The sequence below is a fragment of the Taudactylus pleione genome, unplaced genomic scaffold (genome assembly GCF_031769625.1).
Source record: "Taudactylus pleione unplaced genomic scaffold, aTauple2 ptg000184l, whole genome shotgun sequence".
NCBI lineage: Eukaryota > Metazoa > Chordata > Amphibia > Anura > Myobatrachidae > Taudactylus > Taudactylus pleione.
The window spans coordinates 6,016,875-6,038,936 of NW_028284586.1; the positions used below are offsets into that span (position 1 = coordinate 6,016,875).

Sequence of the window (22,062 nt, forward strand, 5' to 3'; positions counted from 1 at the left end):
GGCAATTCTGTGTGTGAATTGGCAGGATCGTGTACCAAACTCCGAGATTCTTCGTCGGACTAAGATGAATGGCATGGAGTGTTTGCTTAGGGGCCGGTTGAAATGATGTGGACACCTAGTACGGATGCCAAAGTTGGTTTTATACTCCGAACTTTGAGTGGAAAGCACAAGGCTGGGGGTCAATTCCTGCGGTACAAGGATGTCCTGAAGCGTCACCTGGCTTCAAGCGGCCTGTCTTACGACATCTGGGAGGAACTCGCACTGGTTAGAATGGAGTGGCTAAATGCTGTAAAAAATGGAACGGACAACTTTGAGCATTTGCGCTTTGATGATCTTGACGCCAAGCACCAAATCCGGAAAACCCGCTTGAAACCCTCCTATAACTACACAGTCAACCCTAGCGGGGTTTTCAAGACCAAGTTCAGCTTCGCTAGTCACTTAAGAGAGCACGCTAGAAGATGATGTCAGGGAATCGCCGTTGATGGACACGTCATGGAGGACATCATCATCATCTTCCTGCACTGTTATTAAGTGCAAAGTCCAGGCGGTAACCAAGTACCTATGAGCAAGTGTGTGTTCTGGGAAAGGGGGTTGTTATTGGTGAAGGGCACTTTGTTTAGGTTTTGACAGTGCAGGAGTTCATCAGGTATCATAATAGGGGGCAATTCAAGTAGCAGTGATAGCTGCATTGTCCAAGAAGGCTAGCACATCATGAGCATTTTCCCTCACACCCCACAGGGATGCACTTAAAACTGCAAGGTTGGGCAAGCACAATTCTTAGTTACGTGTTCAGCCATCAAAGTGTATGTTGTAAATAAGGGGGACAATATAATGAAGATGTGAAAATCTTCAACAGCTTTTCCCTCAGAAGCCCTTCTGCCCACCATCTCGTTCATCATATGTCCCTCTGCCCACCAGCTCTTTCCTCGTCCCTCTGCCCACCAGCTCTTTCCTTATATATGTCCCTCTGCCCACTAGCTCTTACCTCATATGTCCTTCTGCCCACCAGCTCTTTCCTCATACTGTATATCCCTCTGCCCACCATCTATTTCCTCATATGTCCCTCTGCCCACCAGCTCTTTCCTCATATTTCCCTCTGCCCACCAGCTCTTTCCTCATATGTCCCTCTGCCCACCAGCTCCTTCCTCATATGTCCCTCTGCCCACCAGCTCTTTCCTCACATACACATCTACCACCAGCTGCTTCTTCAAATTGCACACCACTTCCAGCATTTCCCACATGCCCCATTTTGCCCTACTGCTTTCTTCTCCCATGCCCATCAGCTTTTTACTCACATTCCACCCTACCCAACAGATTTTCCCTGACATGCCAGTCAACACATCACATTTTTCCTTTCTCACCCTCCCCCCCTCACCCATGACATTTTTCATCAATCCACCCCCTGCCCATCACATGTCTTCCCTGCCCATCACATTTTTCATAACATACCCCCTGCCCATCATAATTCATCACATCCCCCCCCCGTCAATCACATTTTTCATTACATTCCCCCTTACCCAGTACATTTTTTGTTACACGCCCCCCCCATGCCCATCACATTATTCAACACATGCCCATGATGCCAATGAGCTTCAATTCTTTGGAGTCAGAGTCCTGCTGCAGGAAGCAAGGGAGTTCTGACAGTAAAGTTTGCAGGTCTCAGTTTTTAAAGCAAACATGTCCCATAAAATGACATGAAGGGCACGTAGCAAAATTTTGTGTAATGTTTTAACACACTCACACATTAATATACCCCTGCAAGACAATTGCCTATCTGTGAAGAATTTACTCTATGCACCAGCCAGTGAGTAGAGCAGTAGAGAAAAAATCAAATGAAGCAAGCAAGGAAGAGAAGGGAGGGGCGGAGACACTGGTGGTGAGGGGAAGGACCAGCATTGGCGTCGGGTCCCATGGTTAAGCAGATTACTCACCAGGTGTCCCATGTCCCCAGGCCAGGGGCGTAGCCAGAACTTTGTAGACTCCATAGCTATATTTTGAAAGGACCCTTCCTCAATGCTTCTATAGAGACACTTCTCTCCACAGTGGTTGTTCATTTATGCCCCATAATATTGCCCTAGTTCATTTTATGTACCATACAGTAATAGTGCCCTAGTTCATTTTATGACCTATAGTAGTGCCCTAGTTAATTTTATGCCCCATAGTAGTACCATAATTTGGTATGCAATCGGGAAGCCGACTGCCTAAATACCGGCAGCCGGCTTCCCGACTGTCATATTCCGGCAAGGGTGAAATGCCGGGCGTCTAGATGTAGACGCCCGCATTTCCCCGACGCCGGGAGACCGGCACCTGGCATCCCGATCGTAGTGATGCCGGGCGCCGCGAGCGGACAGCCGCGGGGGGGAGGGTTAGGTTTAGGGCTCCCGGGGGGGACTTAGGGTTAGGCACCCCCCCGGGAGAGTTAGGGTTAGGCTAGGGGGAGGGAGGGTTAGTGTTAGGCACCCCCGGGGGGGACTTTGGGTTAGGCACCCCCCCTTGGGACTTAGGTTTAGGCAGCGGGGAAGGGGGTGGTTCGGTTTAGGCACTTAGAGGGGGGATTAGGGTTAGGCATTTGGGGGGGAAGTTAGGGTTAGGCACCCCTAAGGAGGGTTAGGGTTAGGGGGGTTAGGTTAGTAGATACTCACCTATCCACGATCGGGATTTCCAGCGCTGTCGGGCTTCCACTGCTCGGAACTCTGCTCATGTTGGGCTGCCGCTGACGGGAATCGGCGGCCGGCGGTATTTCATACCAATTCCCATAATTTTATTACCCATAGTAGTACCCTAGTTAATTTCATGCCTCATAGAAGTGCCCTAGTTCACATTATACCACACATTGCGACCAGTTCATATTATGCCAAATTGTATTCCCTCCAATGCTCAATATGCCAAATTGCAGTGCTGCCAGTAGACATTATTCCACACAGTGCCACACAGAGAGCGGCAACCAACCAGCCCCTACCTGTGGGGGATACTTCCTAATGCAGGACATTCCATTTTGAATGGTGATCTTAATTTAGGGATGCTGTCCCTTTCTGGGACAGTCCTACTCTCTGAGCTCAAATCACGCCCCCCCAGCTTCACAAAGGCTGTAAACAAGGAGAAGCCAACTCTACGCCAATGCTGGGCTTACTGATTAGCTCAGCTGTGCCTATGAGCATAAAACAGGATTGTGGGAAATGGTTCATATCAGTGTGGAGCGTTACTGATAGGGAAAGACAGAGGTTGCCACTGAGTTGTCCCCCTTTTCAGGCCCGGGCAATGGCTGGACCCAATTTCTTAGTATGCAAGTTGGTAGACCACTATATGAGCTGGGTTTGGGGCTCCCTAAGCTTCTGGGTTCCATAGCAATGGCTCCCCATGCACCCACTATAGCTACTCTCATGCCCCAGGTGAGCCCTAATTTGCCTGATGGGTCACTCTGCCCTGTTTGGGGCAGGAGGAGGCTAATGGGAATGAGCAGGAAGACCCAGAGGTATTCTATTTTCACCTGATTCTGTTTAACCACAGATACTGTATCTACTGATTCCGGGTATTGACTGAGGCTATTCCTTTGCCTTGATTTCTTCACTCCCTGGTACCGCATTTGCCACCTGGTTCTGACCCATTCCTGATGACTACGCTCCAGTTCGCATCGACGACCAGCCTCTGCTTGACATCAGTTCCTTCATACCACCATCCATACATTGGAACCCAGACTTAGGGCCACGATCTGTGTATTAGGCACAGCGAAGTTCAAATCCCCTGAGAGGGGGTCCTTGGTGAAAGCTGTCAATACATTAGATTCAGAGCTTTTGTTCTGAGTGTACGTCAAATCCAAGCGTACAGTCAGCATCCACATTATCCACCCAAGAGCTGTGACAGTGATACTGAAAGTGATGTAGTACAATAATGAGTCAAACACTCCTCTATATGATGCCTTGAAAAAGATCTTATTATCGAAATGCGTTGGTTGCTGGAGGATTAGCCCACAGAGGACCCTTGATCCAATTGTATAGTACTGGAAGAATTTATCGCTCTGTATTATTCCTGACCTATACATATGAGCTATAAGATCTGTACCTACAGCATGGGACTTTGAATTGGACTATTTGTTGAGTTTTTAATTGTGTTAACCTTTCAATAAGTTGGCTCCTATTGGATCCTATGCAGTGACTGCTGTGCTTCAAGGGGAATATAAAGAAACCTTTATCAGGAAGATCAGCCATATTTATACGGGAGTATGTGTCATGTTATGATGACCATGTAAGAAAACCTTTATACACCCACATTAGAATAATTTCAATTGAGCTGGGTATGCCTTATCTTTAAGACTTTGGTGCCGAGCTCTAACACTGGATTGGGTATATTTACTAAAGTGAGAGTTTTTAGAAATGGAGATGTTGCCCATAGAAACCAATCAGATTCTATTAAACATTTAACTAGCACCTTCTAGAAGATAATAGCTAGAATCTGATTGGTTGCTATGGTCAACATCTCCACTTCTAAAAACTCTCACTTTAGTAAATATACCCCTAAGAGAGAAAAAAAGAATTGGTTTCGACATCATTATAAGAAGGAATTTATCGATGTGGTGACCTCCTGCTTTAAGGACTACCGTATGTATGTTTTCTCTTGTGTGATTTATATAGAGGTAGAGCGCCTTTTGATCCGCACAACGGGCAAAATTTACTAAGCGGCGGTTTGACGGCGGTTTCTATTCTATTCTAAACCCCGGCGGTTTGGTGGCGGTTTCTATTCTATTCTAAACCCCGGCGGTTTGGTGGCGGTTTCTATTCTATTCTAAACCTCGGGGGTTTGGTGGCGGTTTTGCAGCGGTTTCTAAATGACAGCCCTGTTCTATTCTATTCTAAAATGTGCTTTGATGGCAGTTTTGCAGCGGTTTTGGACTTAGTAAATCTGCAGATAGCAAAACCGCCGCCAAACCACAGTCAAAACACATTTTAGAATAGAATAGAACAGGGCTGTCATTTAGAAACTGCTGCAAAACCGCCACCAAACCCCTGGGGTTTATAATAGAATAATAGAATAGAAACCCCCACCAAACCGCCGGGGTTTAGAATAGAATAGAAACCCCCACCAAACCCCCGGGGTTTAGAATAGAATATAAACCTCCACCAAACCGCCAGGATTTAGAATAGAATAGAAACCGCCGTCAAACCGCCGCTTAGTAAATTTTGCCCTTCATCTTTTTTGTGTATATGATTATTGTATTTCTGATTTGGGGCAGTGTGCATCGGGCTACTAAATACACCTCACTATTTGCGGCCAGATGCACTCTACGAAATATATAAATACTGTACATCTCTATATAAAATAGCGTCCATACAACATTTTCTTTTTGGTTCATTTGGACTATCTGGTAAAGGCATGACATCGCTACATTTGCCAAATCTGGAATTGTAGGAGGGGACTGTACATTATGGTAGACATATGAAATGATATAATAATATTATGTACAATAAAGTAGATGAATGTTTTCTCAGTAGGGTTAGAAGTATAAATAAGCAATGTAAACTATTTTCTTTAACAGATATCAACTGAGGTGGCCAAAATGCCTCCCTCTACATTTCTTCCAAAACCTCCCAATCATGATGGACCATTGAACATTGAAATACCAAATTTTTCACCCAAAACCTCAGCTGAATGGCTCAAGAGAAATGGACTAAAAGGTAACGCAGTATTTAGGCTAATTTATTTTTCTAGTCCTCTCAGAGTAAATGGCCCCATACACGGTGTGATATGCACCTTGCAATGTGACGGCCGATCTGATGGCCGACATATCAGGTGGCCGACCGCCCGATATGCCAACACCCCCCACCCGCATAGCGCTGCATGGGATCGTACATCGCTCCCCCATATCAACACTGAACATGCAGAAAGATCTGGTGGAGCGATGTACGACCCCAAGGGAGCGTGCACTGGTCGATATCATACCCACATACGGAACGATATAACAGCGATATCGTTCCAATCTGTCGGATAGGCTGCTATATCGCACCGAGTATGGGGGTCTTAAGTGTAAAAGTGGCACATTAGGTGGGATAAAGGGACCCTGTTTACTAAGGTTGATCATGAGCAGTGGCGTAACTAGGGGGGGTTGGGCAGGGTGGGTGCCCTGGGCGCCGTGGGACCGGCGGCGCGTGGGGGCACCGCCGGCCACAGTCCGGCCCGTCCTAGTTAGCCACCAGTGTAGCGCTGACCGCAGTGAGTGCGGTCAGCGCTACACATTTACACAGGACCGGCGCTAGGCTTCCAGCGCCGGTCCTGTGCTGCACAGCTGAGCCCGTTCCCTCCCCCTGAGCGCTTGCCCAATAGCGCTAGGAGGCGGGCTCAGGCTGTGCATAACACATGCATCGCCGCCAGCGCTGGCGGCGATGCGTGTGTTAAACAGCAGCCAATGAGAGTCAGATAGACTCTCATTGACTGCTGCAGCACCCACTGCAAGAGCCGGACTTCCGTCCGGCTCCTGCAGTGGATAATGGGACAGATGTCATGACATCATGACGTCTCTCTCATAATGCTGAGCGCGCCAGCCCGGGAGGACTGGCGGGCGGTGGCGGCGGGAGCGGTGTCGCGGTCCGGAGCAGCAGCGTGGATTCAGGTAAGTATATTTTTAGATATATTTTTTTTAAACCTGTCTGCAGTACTGGGGGCACAACGGGGGAGGGGGGTGGCTACTACTGGGGGGACCTCTACTGGGGGTGGGGGCACAACGGGGGAGGGGTGGCTACTACTGGGGGCACCATTATTGGGAGGACCTCTACTGGGGGGGCTCTACTACTGGGGGCACTTAATCGGGAGGGGGAACCTCTACTGGGGACTACTACTTGGGGGGGGGAACTACCACTGGGGGCATTATAAAAGGGGCCTACTACTAGAGGCACTGCACTGGGGGGACCACTACTGGGGGCAATAATAGGAAGGGCCACTACAGGGGGCACTGCATAAGGGGGACCACTACTGGGAAAACTGCATGGGGGGGACTACTGCTTGGGGGAACTATATAAAGGGCACTGCATAGGGGGGGACTACTACTGGGGGCACTATATAAAGGACACTGCATAAGGGGATACCGCTACTGGGCGCACTGCATTGAGGGGACTGCATAAGGGGGGACAATACATGGGGCACTGCATTTGGGGGGCCACTACTGGGGGTACTGAGTAAGGGGAACTAATTGGGGGCTGTATAAGAGGGACCACTACTGGGGATACTGTATAAGGGGCACTACTATGGGCCTGAATAAGAGGGACCACAACTGCATACTGGGGGTACTGTATAAGGGGTACTACTGGGGTTAAGGTGCATATGGATAGGAATGTTCAGCGTGAAAATAAAGGGGTGTGTCATGTTGACACGCCCCATTTTTAAGTGACCACGCCCATTTTTTTGCGGCGCGCGCACATGGGGGGGGGGGGTTTCTCCCTTTTCAAATTTGCCCTGGGCACCAAATACCCTAGTTACGCCACTGATTGTGAGTTATATTTAAACACAGAAGCAATGTGTAATTGTCCTTTATTTTGTGCAGGCAGGCAGCATTAGACACGTCAGGTCTCTGCAAAACACTGCAGAGCACAATTCTCCTGCAGTCAGGGCTTACCCACTCATATGATCAGCGGAGGCGTTCAGTGATCCTAATGCCTAGTGCAGGATGTTCAGGATATTGATGGAAAACATTGTTATAGTATGGAAATGGAACTCACATCTCCCTATTACCAATACTAATCCAATTAACATCCAATGCAAAGTATCCACTCCTACTGTATACTGATATCTTAAATTCTCACTGTATTTAGCCTATATCTTACTCATTGAAGGTACTCACAGGTTTTTGAGTACTGTTGTTTTGATTAGTTGAGGAAATATAATAAAATGTTCATTTGAACACATGCTTCATAATGATGTCTGTCTGTGTGAAATAAGAAATATTCTTGGTTTTAGCCAAAAAACTGAGCCTCTATCAAATACTAGCTCCTAATGCATATTCTCTGGTGGAGGAGTTTGTACCTATACTTCAGAAAACTGTCTCGTCTACACTTCATGAGGTAAGTTACCTTTATGCTACACAGTATTGTATTATGATACAGGAATTCTGAGAAAACCTTGAACATTCAGATATTTTAAGATAATGATATTGGGCCTGATTTAGAGACGGATAGTACTGTAAACGCAGCTGCATACTCTCACGGATCGCATTGCTAAAATATGATAATGCCTTCCAAAGCATACCTGAGCATTGGGACGCCCACACTGCTGCCTTCTCCTATCCGACTGACGACGTGCAACAGTGCAACACTGGAAATATCGACGCACATCGGGCAGCTACGTAGCTTCTACAGATGGGTCCACATTCATCTAGCCTTCTTGCTCGTTAAACAGCCCTTCTAGTTGCGCCAATCCGTGGCATGACTCGGTGGCGACGAGCGTCTTTTTACCTTTAAATGTGTCTTATTTGCACAACTATGCAACTAGATAGCATAAGCAGCTTCTGCTGATTAAAATGATATGCAGTATGCCTATGTTCTGTGAGCGAGTGCAGATGTATCTGCATGCAAAATGCTACGTTAGACTGTCAGTGGCTGTAACACTGTAATGTAGTGTTTAGCATGCAGATACACCCGCAGTCACACACAGAACATAGGCATGCTGCATATCATTTTAATCAGCTTGTACTATCTAGATGCATCGTTGTGCGAATAAGACGCATTTGAAGGTAAAAAGACCCACAAAAGATGTTCGGCACTACCAAGTCACACTGAGCTCCCGCGTTGTGTGGCGCGACTTGTAACGTACGGAGGATAGATGTATGTTGGCACGTCTGTAAGTGAAGTCTGACCAGCTGCAAACACTGCAGCTCTCCTGACACGCAGAGAATTTTCATGCTGCGCAGGAGAACACATGACTAATTTATACACGCCCATGAAACGGCATTTACACGGTCAGACACGCCTGCGTTTTTGTAGCCTCCCCCCTGTTACCACCCCCCACACGCTGACTAGATTGTCACTCACTTTGCGAGTGAGTCTTCTGCGTGTGTGATCGCAATGCAATCGCTGCTTAGGTACAAAGGCCAGTGAAAAGGGTTTTTAGTGTTTATTAAATAGATCCCTAAATTCTTATTGTGGTGATTGAGAGGCAGGGACACCAAGAAATATATCAGGCCCTGGGAGCCTGGACACAAAATCTTGGCACAACTAATATTTTTAATCAATATGTGAATATGTATAATTTTTAACTACATTTTATATTTTATACTTTTTAACCAGTTCTTTTATCATTTAAAAATCAAATCATACATAAAAGCCTATTTATCATAGCGGGCTGATTGGCCCTTGATGATTAAGGGCCTGATTCAGAGCCACTCGTAAGCGGCAGCTCGTTCGCTCCGAGCGATGTTTGCCCAACTGCGCATGCGTACGGATCGTTATACGCATGCGCGAACCAGTCAGTGCGGCCGAAATTCATGTGCTCGCAAAATAGCGAATGCCTGCTAATTTGAGTGACAGGATGAGGCGTATGTGGGTGGTAACAGGGGAAGGTGCTTGAAAACGAGGAGTGGAGATCAGAACGCAGGCGTGCTTAAAGGTCAAAACGGGCGTTTTATGGGTGTGCATAATTAATACAGCAGCGTCATTGACCATGTCACTGGGTTTTTTTTAAGCCAGAACTGCTCGCAAAATTGTGGTAGCAAAAACCAACCACAAGAATAGCGAGCAGCTCATACCCTGGTCGATGTACTTGATTAATCTAATAAATAGCAGACATGACGTAGGATGCGAGCGGCCAGGGGGCGTAGTTTGCCAAAAAACGACCGCAAGTTTTGTTCGCTTGTTCAGACCTAGAGGCGTGAACAGACCGCAAACAGCGAACGGTTCATTTGAATAGCCACCCCTATTTTCAGGACGAGCGAGCGCTAATTGCGTCCGGCTCTGAATCAGGCCCTAAGTATCCAACTCGGTGCAAGTTGTGGCAGTGGATGCTACATAACAATTCAATGTTGCTTCAGAGTGGGGCCCCAAAAGCAGCCGTCCCCTGGATACCTATGAATATTCATGTACTTAGGGCCTGATTCAGAGCCGCTCGTAAGCGGCAGTACGCTCTTTCCGAACGATGTTCGCCCATCTGCGCATGCGTACGGTTTGTATTATAATACGCATGCGCGAACCAGTCAGTGCGGCCGAAAATTGTTTGTTCGCTATATAGCGAATGCCTGCTATTTTGAGTGACATGAGGAGGCGTATGTGGGTGGTAACAGGGGAAGGTGCTTGAAAACGAGGAGTGGAGATCAGAACGCAGGCGTGCTTAAAGGTCAAAACGGGCGTTTTATGGGTGTGCATAATTAATACAGCAGCGTCATTGACCATGTCACTGGGTTTTTTTTAAGCCAGAACTGCTCGCAAAATTGTGGTAGCAAAAACCAACCACAAGAATAGCGAGCAGCTCATACCCTGGTCGATGTACTTGATTAATCTAATAAATAGCAGACATGACGTAGGATGCGAGCGGCCAGGGGGCGTAGTTTGGCAAAAAACGACCGCAAGTTTTGTTCGCTCGTTCAGACCTAGAGGCGTGAACAGACCGCAAACAGCGAACGGTTCATTTGAATAGCCACCCCTATTTTCAGGACGAGCGAGCGCTAATTGCGTCCGGCTCTGAATCAGGCCCTAAGTATCCAACTCGGTGCAAGTTGTGGCAGTGGATGCTACATAACAATTCAATGTTGCTTCAGAGTGGAGCCCCAAAAGCAGCCGTCCCCTGGATACCTATGAATATTCATGTACTTAGGGCCTGATTCAGAGCCGCTCGTAAGCGGCAGTACGCTCGTTCCGAACGATGTTCGCCCATCTGCGCATGCGTACGGTTTGTATTATAATACGCATGCGCGAACCAGTCAGTGCGGCCGAAAATTGTTTGTTCGCTATATAGCGAATGCCTGCTATTTTGAGTGACATGAGGAGGCGTATGTGGGTGGTAACGGGAAGGTGCTTGAAAACGGGGAGTGGAGACCAGAACGCAGGCGTGCTTAAAGGTCAAAATGGGCGTTTTATGGGTGTGCATAATTAATACAGCAGCGTCATTGACCACGTCACCTGGTTGTTTTATAGCCAGAACTGCTCGCAATATAGTGGTAGCACAAACCAACCACAAGAATAGCGAGCAGTTCATACGCTGATCGATGTACTCGATTAATCTAATAAATAGCGGACATGATGTATGATGCGAGCGGCCAGGGGGCGTTTTTATCAAATAAACGTCTGCATGTTTTGTTCGCTCGTTCAGACATGGAGGCGGCAACAGACCGCAAACAGCGAACGGTTCATTTGAATAGCCACCCCCTTTTTCTGAACGAGCGAGCGCTAATTGCGTCCGGCTCTGAATCAGGCCCTTAGTTCACACATGGTCACTGCAGGAGGGGGCAAAGAGATCCGATTGGATCCTTCTTCACAACCCGGACCTCCTTCCCATAAGAGGGAGCAAGTCTCCGGTAACCAACTCCATCTGTAGATGTGCTGAGATGTAGACACTGCTGGGATCCTATACTCGGTGATTTGCAATACAGTGCCTATAAATATTTTATAGCCCCTGGGATATTATGGACTTAAAATCAAGCACAACATAACATAAACCATGACATGGGATGAATGCTGAGATATGTGAGAGAAAAACACTCTCAACTGAGGAAAGAAAAAAGACGGATCCTGTGCAGAGCTGGCAATTTGTAAGTACACTTGTCACCTACAAACAGTGCAGGCCTCCATTTTGTGGGTGCATTGATATAAAGAATACTGGTTCAGGTATCAAAATGGATTCCTCGATGGTGTGTATGTAACCTGGAGCTTGCAGACAGTATTTGTCTGCACATATCAGGCAGTATAACCACCATGTTCCTGTCACACAAGCGCTGGTTCACACTAACATAATTGTTCACGCACTTTTGTGACAGAAGCTGATTCTGCTATGTGTAGGAAAATGCAACATGTAAGGACCGGGGCTAAAGCAGAGGATTAAAGCGCTCAGTGTCACCAGCCTAAAGTAATACTAGACTGTTATACAGAATGAGGATTGTGGCCACCAGTACCAGTAATTTAGTTGTGAGAGACTGTTGTACTTTCCATTTGAATGGATATACTGTAGATAACTGTGATTACTTAAGTGATGACAAGTTTATATTCATTGAAAATAAAGGAGTGCCATTTTTTTGTAGCGTGCAATGATGCAGTTTGAATGGCATGATGGTACTGTGAAAAACATTCATGTAGACCTTCCCGTGCTCTATGAATACCAGGTAACTCTTTGAGGAACAATCATATTCCTTATAATGGGCATTTGAGAATATGTTACATGGCAGAGCTGTTATAAACACAACCATTGTTTGCTATTGGTTTAATTATCTTGAAAGAAAAATATATCACCAAATCGTATTGTGTACATTTTAATGCTGCAGCCGCAAAAGTCTGATCTAAGCACTAATATCTTCCTTATAAAGCAGTAATGTCTTCCACTACTGGTAGTGTAGAGAATCACTGCACTTTAGCTTTATCCCTGAATTTGGCAAGTAAAGAAAATTCCACCCTGGTGGCCATGTTGGGTATGAGATGCCGGCGGTTGCGATGTCTGGTGGCCATCGTTGAGCCTAAGGCTTGCCATGTTCTGCAATATCATGGTAGACATTGGCCTGAAAATGACCGACATATGTGTGTTGATGATAATGTGATCCAGAGTAATGGGATCATTCTCAGACTTGTTGATAAATGCTACTGGAAGACAATAGCTACAGTATCAACTTGTGTGTACAGTCTTTTAAAAGCATTAACTGGCCCCAGGGGCAGAACAGCTGGATTTTATCCAATATGGTTTCCTGCTAGAAATCACATTTCCTTTTACTGCCTCAAGTATAATGCATTGGAATTAAATTTACCAGAAATTATTCTATGTTTTATACAGCAGCATGGGGGGCCAGCAGGAAAACAACTCAAGCAAAAAGTGCTACATTGGTCTATCTGTTATCTATCCAGGATCTGTCACACAAGCTATTAAACAACTGCTGAAAATCAGCTTTGATACTATGCATACCAGTAAGAAGGACAGTCTATATATGTAGTATTAAAGAAATATATACCGGTATATCATTTTTACATTTCATTATTATGTCTGGTACACAGAAACAGCTAGCCAAAGGAGCGCGGACCTATGAAAAGAGAATAGACTGGCTCACAAAGGGAAGCAGAAGACTGTGGGGAACAGTGTGTGAAAAAAGGTACGGTTCAATAAACATTTTTTTCCCACTGAAACTATAGTGGTCACCCTGAAACTATAGTGGTCAGCATGAAACTATAGTGGATACCAGACATTTCTATTTTTCTTGTAAAATATCCCAGGGCAGAGGATACCAACCTCTCGGCCGTTATCACAAACCAATGGAAAAATTGTATCATAATTAAATATGAACATGTTACCTGCATTCAGGTGACCGGTGATCCGGCCCATGCGCAGTCACACTATCAGGGTATTTTTTGCATTGCGAATTTATCACATCCCATCCGCATCTTTACAGAATAAATGTTATACATTAGTGACTGTGATAATGTTAAGGATACAATACATTTATCATCACATCACTATCTCTAACTTGTAAAATGAATATCAGAGTACCATTAAAAAAAAGTTCCAGAATTAGCCTCTATGCAATCAGTATCTACGTCATTTGAACCCTGTTTTGTATTCTATTTACCTTTCTCCATCATATATACAATTTTATGTTTTTATATACATTTTCCTCAACTTGGGTTTACAGATACCAATCTGTGGTCTCCATTATCTTTATAATATTAACCCGGGGATCAACTTTCTATATATGGTCCCTTTGTTATTTCATCCCCCCCAAAAAATAAACAGGTGTAAACGACTTCCTTCCTAATATTGTTTATCTTTTTTTACACTGTCCATAGATCTATCTTCTTACTTTCGCTGCCTGTATCTTATCAAATCTAATAGAAAATACTTCAACTAACATACAAGGCCATAAACAAGACTACAACATACATCTCTTCCCATGTCTCAAAATATCTCCTAACTCACCCCCTCCGCTCTGAACTGTGGCCCTGATTCATAGGTGCTCGCTATTTGCGAGCGCTCGCTCTGAATCAGGGTGGGCCGTTTTTTTTTTTTCACCGGCCTCCAGGCTGCTCGCTAAGCTGTGGGTGACCACCCACAGCTTTAGCAGGCGGCCTGGCGATGGTCGCGATTATCGTGACCATCGGGCTTGCGACGAGACCCTTGTGGTAGGGTTTCGTCCACCGCAAGCCCCAGTGAACTTCCTGCTCTAATAGAGCAGGAAGTTCACTACTGACGTCACTGGTGATGTCAGTAGGGCCGCCCACAAACGGCAGGCATTCCTTCAGGAACGCCTCCGTTTGTCCAGCCACCCCCCCTGCACGCCTACAAAACGGGGCCAGCTGTCAATCACAATCGACAGCCGCCCCGTCTTGTAGCGAGTCCCGCAGCGAGTGAAAATTCACTCACTACGGGGCTCGCACAGTGCGCATGCCGTGCGTGTGCACTGCCCGGCCATCGACCAGCTTGCGAGCACTATGCGCTCGCGAGCGGGTCTGAATCAGGCCCTGTGTCTGCATCTGTCATCTACACTCATTACCTGCTTCCATTGCCAGTTACAGGACTTTTTTCAGACTGTACCCACTCTGTGGCATACCCTTCCTCGCACAACTAGACTTTCCTCTAGCTTCCAAACCTTCAAACATTCCCTAAAAACTCATCGCTTCAGGCAAGCATATCAACTTTTAGAACCACCCACTTAAAATCCCTAAAGTACTTTAATTACCTTTACACAGATCAAACAAGATTTACATTATTTCCATACTCAAACAGCCCTATGATTCCAGAACAAAATTGCTGCAAACATTGCTGTATGACTGGATTATACAGCCAATAAGCACTTTCTATATGTAGCAGGGCCCACTTAACTCTCTGTCTGTCTGCTAATACCCAGTCTTGTTTTACTACTGTGTTCCTAGAGTACAACAGAATATGCTAGAGCAGTATAAATAAATGTTAATAATAATGATCGCAGTAGTTCTTGCTTTTGAAGTATGCCTAGTAGGACCTCCTGTATTCTATGGGCACTTTTTATGATGATGAGCATAGAGCATGGGAGGCCAAACTATGGCCTGTAGGCCAAACTTGGCCGTCCTCCTGCTAAAATTCAGCCCCTCCATCCGGGGCACCTCTGTTTGGATTCCTGTGGTGATGAATGCTTGGTGTGGCCTGACAACGTCACTGCCAGGCCAGCCATCTCTGCAGCTACACCTCCAGTCCGCCCTAACCCTTCAGAATCAGCGGACGTCACAGTCACTGGTGTCAATGGAGTAGGCGTGGGGCACATGGGCTACAGGAAAATAGAGACAAGAGGACATATTTTGCCAGTGAGGTAAGTAACATGAGGTGGGCTCAGGGCTGGCACATAAAGTTATAAGGGAGGTCTCTGGGTTGGTATATAAGTCATAAGTGGGTCTCTGGGCTGGTATATAAGTTTGTTTGGGGGCTCTGGGCTGGCATATAAATTTATAAGGGGGAACTCTGGGCTGGCATATAAAGATATGAGGAAAGCTCATGGCTGTGATATAAATTCTTGAGGGGGCTCTGAGCTGGTATATAAGTTCATAAGTGGGTCTCTGGGCTGGCATATAGTGACATAAGAGGAGCTCTGGGCTGACATATAAGGACATGAGGGAAGCTCATGGCTGGCATATAAATTCTTGAGGGGGCTCTTGGTTGGTATATAAATTCATGAGATAGGGGCTCTGGGCTGGCATATAGTGACATAAGAGGAGCTCTGGGCTGACATATAAGGACATGAGGGAAGCTTATGGCTGGCATATAAATTCTTGAGGGGGCTCTTGGTTGGTATATAAATTCATGAGATAGGGGCTCTGGGCTGGCATATGTGTTTATGAGATGGAGGCTCTGGGCTTGCATATAAATTCACTAGGGGGCTCTGTGCTGGCATATAAAGTCATGGGAGGGCTCTGACCTGTGAGATAAAATGTTATGGCCCTCTGTTCAAAGTCATTTTCTTAATATGGCACTCCAAGAAAAAAGCTTGAATGTACCTGGTGTAGATCCTCTGGTAACTTTATTATTTTTAAAAGTGTATATGCCTACTGCATAAGGGCATCATTCTCACTGTTTTTGGGAAACCTGTCAGATGTAAATTATTTCAGCGTGACCTATATACCAAGTGATGATATCTGTTCCAAAGTTTTTATTGCATTTATGCAATTTTATTCTCTTCAAATATATGCTTATTACGTTGGATGAGTTTTAATTCATGAGCCATTTGTCCTCTTACTATAGCACCTTAATTGCATTGATGATCAAGCTTGATTGCTCATGTAGAAAATATTCCATTATTTATTTTGAAAACAAAGAGCCAAATGTAATAGGTAGTCTGTTTTGGTAAATTGCGAGTTTGGTGCTAAACTCGCAATTTTTCACAACTCGCCCAATGTAATAGGGTGTCTGTTCACTAAAACTCGCATTTTTCAGAGTTACTAAAACTCTCCATTCTCAAACTCGCATCCAGATGTTTTCACATTGAAAACAATCAACTCGCCCAATGTAATAGGGTGTCTGTTCACTAAAACTCGCATTTTTCAGAGTTACTAAAACTCTCCATTCTCAAACTCGCATCCAGATGTTTTCACATTGAAAACAATCAACTCTGTTTCAGACTCGCAAAAAAAAGTTTACCAACAGTCCCCAAATAATAGACCTGCTTCAGGCTAGCGAGTACATCCTGAGCAGGTCAGATTAACACAGAAACATGCACATATCCATGAGATATGTACATGTTTCTGTGTGTACTTATGTAAAATGGTTTTAAATAAAAAAAAATGACGTGCACCCCCTCCCCAAAAGCATAACCAAAAAAAGCCTGTTCTGGTTCTAATAATACAGGGGCCAAAATGCGTAGGGGGCCCCTGTATATTAAGAACCAGCACAGGGCTTTGTTGAGCTGGTTCTGGAAAATCAGGGGACAAAACGAGTAGGGGTCCCCCGAAAATTCCAGAACCAGCGCCGAACTCTTTCTAGCGGGGGGATAATGCCACAGCCAGGGAAAACCTTTCACCGGTTTCCCCGGCCAAAGCATTACCCCTGACCGCTAGTCAGTCCAGGCCGGGGATCCCTGGGGAGTTGGGTACCCCCCCAATAAAGGGGTACCCCTCTCCAGGGCACCCCAGGCCTAGACTGATAGCCCGGGGCTATCCCCGGCACCCTAGGGCGGTGGGTGCCGGGTTCATAGTGTTAGTGTAAAGTGTAAAATAAAATTTTCAATATTGTCTTTATTTGTAGAACCACAAGTACCAGCAAGCCTCCCCTGCATGCTGGTATTTGGAGAACCACAAATACCAGCATGCGGGGCATTACGGGCCCGCTGGCACTTGTAGTTCCACAATTAAAGAAATACGTAAATAAACAAACATACACCGTGAAAGTCGCGACATTGTATCATTGATGTAACCACAAGATTAACCTCAATTAATGTTGCGGCTACGATGCAGCGGTTCCCACAATAGACGTCTATGGGGATTTCTCTCCATAGACGTCTATGGGACACACAGGCTGGCTGCATTCAGCTAATCAGGGAGCTGCTCCGATGGAGATGCTCCCTGATTGGCTGGCGGCCCCTTCACTGACGGGGCACAGGTGTGCCCTGGTCATTTACGCGGAGCAAAGGTATGTGTACACACATACCTTTGCTGTGTCCGGCATGGATCGGGTTTTTTTCGTTTTTTTATTTTAACCCCTGGATTGCCTACTTGCAGAAGAGGACGTGATCGACGCATAGGAGAGGTGAGTATGGATTTTTTTTTTCAGGTACACCCCTATGGATTACTTTGGATACTAGGTGAGTATGTGTGAGTGTGCATGTATGTTTTATTAAAATTATACTTTCACGGTGTATGTTTGTTTATTTATGTATTTCTTTAGTTGTGGAACTACAAGTGCCAGTGGGCCCGTAATGCCCCGCATGCTGGTATTTGTGGTTCTCCAAATACCAGCAAGCAGGGGAGGCTTGCTGGTACTTGTGGTTCTACAAATAAAGACAATATTGAAAATTTTATTTTACACTAACACTATCAACCCGGCACCCACCGCCCTAGGGTGCCAGGGATAGCCCCGGGCTATCAGTCTAGGCCTGTGGTGCCCTGGAGAGGGTAGCCCTTTATTGGGGGGGTACCCAACTCCCCAGGGATCCCCGGCCTGGACTGACTAGCGGTCAGGGGTAATGCTTTGGCCGGGGAAACCGGTGAAAGGTTTTCCCTGGCTGTGGCATTATCCCCCCGCTAGACAGAGTTCGGTGCTGGTTCTGGAATTTTCGGGGGACCCCTACTCGTTTTGTCCCCTGATTTTCCAGAACCAGGACCAGCTCAACAAAGCCCTGTGCTGGTTCTTAATATACAGGGGCCCCCTATGCATTTTGGCCCCTGTATTTTTAGAACCAGAACAGGCTTTATAAAGCCCGGGGCTGGTTATGTTTTTGGGGAGGGGGTGCACGTTTGTTTTTTTTAACACACACACAGGAGCCATCACAGATCTCACTGATCTGTGATGGCTTCTCTAAAACTCGCACCTTTTAATACTACTCGCATTAAAAGGTGTCAGTTTACATTGTCCTAAACTCGCCTAAACTCGCAAATGCTGTAGCCTCGAGCTCAAAAGTTCGCAGGCTATTGAATTTGCGAGTTTCAGTACAAACTCAAACTTTCTAAAAGTGCGAGAAAGTGCGAGTTTGTACTGTTACTAAAACAGACTACCTATTACATTTGGCCCATAGTGTTTTTATTGGGGGAAACCAAAAGAAATACAAATAGCAAAACAGTATAGATAATTATACATCATTAATAACCGCTGCCAAACCACAGTCAAAACACATTTTAGAATAAAATAGAACAGGGCTGTCATTTACAAACTGCTGCAAAACCACCACCAAATCCCTGGGGTTTAGAATAAAATAGAACCCGCCACCAAACCGCCGGGGTTTAGAACAAAATAGAACCCGCCACCAAACCGCCGGGGTTTAGAATAGAATAGAAACCGACGCTTAGTAAGTTTTGCCCACAGAGTAAACCAAATATAGTCCAAAGGTCATTCTATTATTTATTTTATAGTCCTGATTACGTCTAGATATGATGGATGTCATTTTCACTGGTTTCCATACTGCTTGCATTTTCATCCAGTTTATTCTTTTCTGTGACTGTGTGCATTAGATTACGCTTGCTTCTTTTCTCCTTTAGTACACTGCTGTTTTGGATTACTGTAATTCTCAATTTTTTCAATCATTTTTTTCTTTTCTGTAGTCTCTCTTTACTTCTGAATTACTAGAAATTGAACAATGTTGGATAATACAGGTCATATGGATCTCTGAGGCCACAATGGAACATTAGAGAATATACTTAATCACATGTCACTAACAGACAAATATAGAACAGAAAATATATTTTGGCTGCCCTTGTCACATCTAATACTCTTCGCAGTAGCAGCAAGTGGGAAATAAACAGGGATACTCAGTGTTCTTCCCAGAAAATGTTTCCAGCCGGGTGGCATCAAGAAGTAGCTTGGTGGGGGCCTTCGCAATAATAAATGTTTTAAATCCTGGCCTTATAATGATTTAACTTGAGATAACATGTTATATATTAATTATCCTCTTCTTCTTAGAGGCCCAGTCATCTGCAGCTTTTTCATAAGCAAAGTCTGTAGGATCTGGCCCCTCTAGTGAAATAAGCATCAGGTTATTTAGTGCTGGCACCACAGAATTATTTTTTTATACAGCTCCCAGATACTGGCCCCACTTGCTGGCACCACAGAATTTATTTTTTTTACAGCTCCCTGATACAGTGTTCCCACTTGCCAGCTACACAGATACTGGTCCCACTTGCTGGCAGTGGCACCACAGAAATAATTTTTTATACAGCTCCCAGATACTGTCTGTGCTTTTATACAGGGGGAGGGATCTCTGCCCTCCAGCCTGACACTGCCCCTGCACTGTGCTGGGCCCGAGCTGCACAACCCGGTACTCCCTCCCTGCCCCAATGCGCCTCGTCCTGTCTCTCAGAACACTCACTAACGGCATGTGTCCTTATTGCCGGTGGACATGGAGCCTCCAATGGGAAGAACATGTGATGGCGGCGCAGCTCGGCGTCACATCCAACATCCGTGGCAACTAGGACATGTTGAGGGTGACCGGGCGACAGGGGACACAGCGCATTGGGAACCTTATACCGATATACTTGTATTAAAGTAAAATAATTGTGAAGTCCGCTCAGCTTACTTGGAGTTCCAAAGTCCAAAAGATTTATTTGCACAAAGAAATAAAGAGTCCCGACCCTTACAATGCGCATGCGCGGTTGGCACCAACACAAGGTTTTAATTCTGAATGCACTGACTTCCAACGGTCACTGCAGTACAATTTATAAGTTCACTTTCAAATAGTCCTTAGGAGCAGAGCCGTAACTAGACTTTTTGGTGCCCTGTGCCAGAAAGAGCATTGGCGCCCCCCTCATTTTTCAAAGGGACATAATGCACCCAAAAAAGGGGAATGGCCTCATGGGGAAGGGGCAGGGAAGAAATAGGGGAGGCCAGGAGATGCTGGGGATTAAATAAGAGGAAGCTACAAGTGAGAATGATAATAGACATTTGACAGGCTCAAACAGCGCCCCCTGACCTGTGGTGCCCTGTGCGATGGCACCGGCTGCACTACCCTAGCTACGGCCCTGCTTAGGAGACTAATATATATGCCATTTCTTGGTTTTGTTTTGTGAAGGAAATACTTTTTTGTATTTATACTGTAATATTTGTATACTACAACCTTTAATAGGTTTTTGTTCTATTTATTACTTACCATGTTCTTTGATGGATGTATATTATATTATTGCTCTGATGAATAAACTAAATAAAAAACAAATAAATAGTCCTTAGGGAATAAAATAATTGGGTGCAGTCAGGGATCTGTGTATACTCAACATTGGATAGGTCAGTTCATTCTCCTTTGTGTGTGCAGCCGGATCTTCATAAGGCCTGGGGGCCCGGCCGATGACTTTCCCATGCTGGATTTTCTTTGTCTTACAGTATCATGGGTGAGGGGAAATATTTGAGTTTCAGGGGCAGAACATTACATTTCTTAACTGCAAATAAAGGGATCTAGAACATTACATCAATAATATTACATTTATATTACAACAGAGGACCAGTATATATCTATAAAGCAATACTTATTAAATTCTGATTAAAACAAGACTAAACATCACTATACAGTTATGTAAAATTATAATTATACTTAAAGTATATTTAAAGTAAGAACTTTGCATTAATCATATTCTATAACCGCACGGTGTAATCATTTCTGCATGGTCACCAAAGTTATCCTATTGAAATATATAACAGAACAAGGCCAAGGAATGGTGCAATATAATAAATCACAATAGCATACGATCAGATCTGATAACATAAAAACTGGCTGATCATTTAAATTGTAACCTATATAAGTAAATGCCTTCCTCCAAGATATCTAACTTTAACACTTGACATACAACAAAAGACAACATATTGTCACAATTGGTGTCTGAGAGTTACCTGACTCAGGTGTTGAACTGGATTCAGTGGAGACCAGCTTGACTGGAACCATGGATGAGGTAAATAGCTCTATTTGCATCAGAATTGCATGGCAGTGAGAACTACCTTTAATGACAAATGACAGGAACAGGAAACTTGTAATGTTGGAGTGGAACCAGTAGAAAACGTAGAGGAACCGGACTGGGACCGGCAGGAAGGCTAGCTGAACTGGACAGGGTACCAGTAGATGACTTGGAGGAACCGTATGGAGAATGGTGGTAGCACGAAAGGCTACTTGGTGCAGCTGGGAAGCAGTATGGAGAATGGTGCTAGCACGAGAGCTACTTGGTGCGGCTGGGAAGCCATATGGAGAAGGGTGGTAACAAGGGAGCTACTTGGTGCGGCTGGGAAGCCGTAAGGAGAATTATTCAC

At 45.3% G+C, this 22,062-nt stretch overlaps 1 protein-coding gene across 3 annotated transcripts in view; it reads left to right on the top strand.

Annotated features, from left to right (window-relative positions):
* VWA3A (von Willebrand factor A domain containing 3A) overlaps positions 1-22,062 on the top strand; it is a 182,432-nt gene that overhangs the window by 70,427 nt on the left and 89,943 nt on the right. For 2 of the 3 annotated variants that reach the window (XM_088476214.1, XM_088476216.1), the window contains exons 13-16: positions 5,531-5,669; positions 7,942-8,045; positions 12,206-12,286; positions 13,164-13,258. In XM_088476214.1, coding sequence (XP_088332340.1) covers positions 5,531-5,669; positions 7,942-8,045; positions 12,206-12,286; positions 13,164-13,258 — 419 coding nt within the window. The remainder of the gene's footprint in view (positions 1-5,530; positions 5,670-7,941; positions 8,046-12,205; positions 12,287-13,163; positions 13,259-22,062) is intronic. The other variant, XM_088476215.1, reaches the window with a different exon arrangement.